Consider the following 5,383-nt stretch of genomic DNA (forward strand, 5'->3'; position numbering starts at 1 on the left):
GTGCCCCTGGACTTGCTTGTGCGGGTGGCACATAAAAGACACCATTTCGAGCGTGGCCGTTGCCAGTATCGCCTGACTGGCCTTCGTGCAGGTGACACGTAAAAGCACCCACTACACTCTCTGAGTGGTTGGCGTTAGGAAGGGCATCCAGCTGTAGAAACTCTGCCAAATTTAGATTGGAGCCTGGTGTTGCCATCCGGTTTCACCAGTCCTCAGTCAAGTCGTCCAACCTATGCTAGCATGGAAAGCGGACGTTAAACGATGATGATGATGAATCAACCCCAGGACTTACTTTCTTTTTAAGGCTGGTTGTCAGGCGGCGGTGGAGGACAAACAGATACAAAGACACACACACACACATATATGTATATATATACAACGGGCTTCTTTCAGTTTCTATCTATCAAATCCACTTGCAAGGCTTTGATTGGCTCAACACTATAGCAGAAGACACTTTCCCAAGTTGCCACACAGTGGGACTGAACCCAGAACCATGTGGTTGAGAAGCAAATTTCTTACCACACATCCATGCCTGCACCTATCTAGACTAAATCAGGAAAGAAACAAAATGAAATGAAACAAAAATCTTAAGAACTGAAATTCAATAAGGACACACAATTGGCTGGCAGTTTATTGTGACTGATATTTTATGAAACCTGGTCAGACTGGATGCTATTTATAATTTGTCAGAACTGTAAATCACTATTTACACAGGATTTCTGTATGGAATCCATACAACTTTTATGAAAGAAATGATAACATTATAACAATTCAATTGTTGAACACATTCCTTTATTAAACCCGAGCTTTAACAAAAACAAAAATAATCTCTACAGAGCAAAACTAAATTTCCATAAAGGAAATTTATTCAGTAACTTTATAGTACAAGATGTTCTTTTTATTTTTGCTTATGGTATTTTTTTTTCGTTTGTTTTTTCTTCATTAAATAGCTTCAGGTATTTAATAATACTGAAAAGTTACTTCTATAGATTTTTTTTATCAACCATTTTCAGTGTTTATTTATTTTAGGGAAAATATTTGAGCCAAATTTAAACTGAAATTTTAATCTGTCTCTCTACCTACCTGCCTCTCTGTCAATCAAGCTATTTATCTATACTTATTTGTGTGTGTGCATGCATGCTTCAGCATAGTTTCCATTTACCAGGTTCACTTACAAGACATTCTAAAAAATTAGTTGAGATTGTAAAAATAAAGAGTAAGAACTTGATGCTGAAGGAAGCAGAAATATGCAGAATATTTAGTACATGTGAGGAAAAACATGAATATATATATATATATATATAATGATGAAATGGCACAGCTTGCATCTGCTAAAAAATTGTCTGATTAGGAACAAGAGGAGTTGTCATATGTACCTGTGGCTACACTAATTATTTCAGTTTCTACTTTGTGCATATAAAACAAATCCTAGTCATATTAATATTTCAATAGCATAAGGAAAACCACAATGTGTTGTTAAATAACTTGTACACACGTTTCCAACTAAACATGTCAGTTACTTAAATAGGTTTGTCCAAATAACTGCAAGTGCAACCAATGTTTTAGAGAGGAAGACATTAATTACATTTGATATATATAAAAAAAAAGTTATTGCTCATTTTATTATAACTCCAGATTGTTTTGTTATCTCTTATAAAATTAGTAGCAGTTCTTGTACTCTAGAGAACATTGAGCAGTAAGGTGACACCACTGGTTTCTGTTGGCTGCACTTTTCTCTGCATCCAACCATGACACAGACCTTTCCCGATGTTCTTGTGTCATGCAGTCTTCAGTTTTCTTCTTTTACTTTTTACCTCCAGTGGTATCCATTTAAAAGTTGTTTTACAATGGCAACATTCTGATAGCCAGAGTGTGACCTGCTAGTTTTAATCTCCATTCTATGATGATTTCAGTATGTGGTCTTGTCTTGGCTCATTAGAATGTCTTCATTGGTTATATAGTCTTGCAGTATGTTCTCTGAATCCTTCTCAAGCTACTTTGGTGGAACAGATCAAGTTTACTGTTGATTTTCATGGTTCTCAACCATGTTCTATCACAATTCTTCTTCACTGTAGTTTATCCATTAAGTGTATGATGCTTCTTTCATAATATATCACATTTGAGTAAATTACCTGACTAGATTATTTAATGCAAGCCATTCCTTGAAATACATCAACAATATTACAGTTGTGTCGAGTAAGTTTTACAGCCCAACAAAAAAAAAATTTTTTCTGTTGTCAAAATATTTGGAGCTGAACTAGGGATTTTTTGACACACAGAATCCAAAAATGGCAATCATTTAATACCATCACATCAAGATTTTTTAAGATACCAGATCCATTGACTTAGAATCTTTTTTAAATAAAACAGCTTATCAAGAACAAGGCATAACATGCAAAAACATGGAAATTAATTTCTCTACAAAACCAAAATGTTTTCTTAAAATATTACTGAAAAACTAGTAAAATTCTTGAAATTTCTACAAACAAATTACATAATTGTTTACATCTAATTTCCTATGAATTTGATTTTGGAAGATCACAGACCAAGTTCCAGCAACAATCAGCTATTATTTGGAAGTACCATCTGCTTTGATACTTGTGTTCTATAGATTCTTTTGTCCTAATAGAAACATTCTCTCTGCTCATCACTTGTGTCACCAAGATTTTTAATGAATTTATCAAGGTGAATGTAGAGATAGTACAACTTCATGGACATATTTGCTCCCAACTTTTGAAAGTTTTTCAACATGTTGTTGACTACTCTAGGATAGTTGAATGCATTCTTGATGCCCAGAAAATCATTAACAACTATTACAAATGTATTCCATGCTGCTGTTTCAATGAAATTTATTGAATTTATAAAGATCTCATCTTTTGTCAATTTTCTGATTTGAGGCCCATCAAAATACTCTAGTTTTTATCTTTTCACACACTGCTCAAACCAGGAAATGTGCTACAGATGTAGTAAAAGCATGGCCCATCTTTATCCAGAACTTTAACAAACTGCTTCATAATGGCAAATTTGATAAGCAGAGGTAGGTGATTTTTTTCTTTGTTGAACTAAAAGCTCTTCAACCACATCAAAAGACCCTGGAACAGATGTTTGCAGCAGTCATTCTTTGATCACAAAACATTTTTTCCCTGGATCTGCTGTCCCACATACATGAAAAGCATGGATATTTAGTGTATCCATTTTGTTGCCCTAGGAGAAAATTGACCATCTTGAACTCTATGTATATCATTTACTGACGATTGAGTTTGGGTATCTTGAAATTTAGATGTGATGGTAAAAAATGGATTCCACTTTTGGATTCAGCATATCAAAAAAATCTTCAATTCAGGTAAAGACAACCAAACAACAAAATACTTGTTGGGTTGTGTTATTGGTCGTTGTTATTTTACAATGTTTCTGTTGAAATACAATGGCTTTTGATTCAATTATTTTTGAAAATAATGAAGACTTTTAACAGTGAAATAATTTTATCAGTATTAAGCTGGTGTTTGGAACATAAATTAACATGGAGTTTTTGGGAAAAGTTTTAATTTCAACTGCTTTAGAACAAGAAGTGTGTATCATAGAATCAGGCAGGCTGGTACCAAAAGGTTTAATATTGTTACACATGTGAAATTCATTGGCTGTGAAGAAAGCATATTTGATCCATCAATGAAGTGTCCAAATGAAAAAGACAGAAAAAAATAGGGCTGCCAGAATGTATAGAGTAAACTCATCCTTGCAGCCTTTGTAATATCAAAACAAAATTCCTTACAAATTATCTGTGTCTAATGTAACAATCATAAAATATCTGCTTCATGATTCATACCCAATTCTGCTATCCTTTATTGTATATAATATAATGAAAATGTTTAGTAACCAGATTTTGATATTCTTATCCCCCACTTTGATCCATATATAATGGATTTATTTAGTCATTTTTGTAAGATCTTAAAAAATTAGTTAAATGATGACATCAAACAATCTATAAGGTAAAAGTAAAACAAATTTTTTTATTTCGCAAACTTTTAACTCTTTGGCAATTGCCTTGTAAAATCTTTTGATAGTTTATTTTTTATCTCCATTACAATAATAAAGTATTATACAAACACATTTCACAAAAATAGATTTGCATTGTAAAAGGATTTCAGTAAGTTAGTAGCCAGCAAAATGTATATAGATAAAAGTTCATACATGTACAGATATTTTATTTGTTAAGCACCAGTGAAACATTGGGGACAATGTAAACAACTAGTCCCCTCCCCATAAATTTCAGGCCTTGTGCCTTTAGTAGAAAGGATTATTATTTCTTTCTTTTTCTTTCTGGTACCAGTGGAAACAATTGAGTCAGCATATTAGTGGTATCTTCTGGTGGAATCTGCTATCCATAGATATGTCTTTTATTCTGAGTATTTTTTTTTAAATCAACAGCAACAGAAATAAATAGCTAATCATCCAGTACACTGTCAAGCCAATCTTCCAATGAAGATGTTGCAGCACTAACATATTCTGAAAAGATATAATATTCAAAATATGTTGGTATTTTTTATTTTATTTTGGAGGCAAATATTTGCAAACATACAAAACACAAGTGTCTAGAGAGCAAGTGGTAAAAATTAATAAACAAATGTGTGCATGTGTACTTGTATGTATGTATATATGTATGTATGCAAATACAAATGCATATTAAAAGCAAAAGGTGAAAATACTTTGAGAATTTTATCATAAATAAAAGGAGGACAATATTCATATTTTTATCAAAATATGCTACCAGTTTCAAATGTTTAAGACAATTTAGTCATGCCTTAAGAAAAGGGAAAATAAGCTGAACTAAATTAATCTTTCCTGAGCGCAGTTTTGAAAGTTCTTGTTTTTCTGACAAACTTCAGATGTTAGTGGTTATTAGTCTCTTTCTGATAGCTGCGGGGTCATAATACCGTAAAGACGCATGTAATTTGCACACTTGTGTAATTTACGCAGGTGATTTTCAAGATAACATTTTTTTAAAAAAAAGCTTCTACTTGTGTACAATTCACACCCAAAATTTTTCAGAATTGCTGATATGGCCAAGGGAAAAAGGTTTTCAATTTAGTTGTATTTAGCATAATTTCACTTACTTATGATTAGATTTTATTAAATTTTCATTAAATAAAAATAATTTCTGTTTAACAGGTATCACATTGAAAGTTATTAAATTACGAAAGTGTTTGAGTTGTTTATAATAAACTTTATTTTACATTTCTTGCCCACAAGAGATTATGTTTGATCTTTAGCATACTTCTGTGTGTCTTCTCAAATCACAATCACAGGAAAAGATAAGAATTATCAGCAAAAACAAAGCTGATAAATATGCACGAGTGTTGCAAAATAAGTTTAATTACCAATAAAC

The 5,383-nt window shown here is 32.2% G+C and overlaps 1 protein-coding gene across 1 annotated transcript in view; it reads right to left on the bottom strand.

Annotated features, from left to right (window-relative positions):
* Positions 1-3,982: 3,982 nt before the first annotated feature.
* LOC106867964 (uncharacterized) overlaps positions 3,983-5,383 on the bottom strand; it is a 12,350-nt gene continuing 10,949 nt past the window's right edge. The window contains exon 6 of the mRNA XM_014913046.2: positions 3,983-4,503. Within this exon, the coding sequence (XP_014768532.1) occupies positions 4,442-4,503 (62 nt within the window). The 3' untranslated portion in view covers positions 3,983-4,441. The remainder of the gene's footprint in view (positions 4,504-5,383) is intronic.

The sequence above is a fragment of the Octopus bimaculoides genome, chromosome 2 (assembly GCF_001194135.2).
Source record: "Octopus bimaculoides isolate UCB-OBI-ISO-001 chromosome 2, ASM119413v2, whole genome shotgun sequence".
Lineage (NCBI taxonomy): Eukaryota > Metazoa > Mollusca > Cephalopoda > Octopoda > Octopodidae > Octopus > Octopus bimaculoides.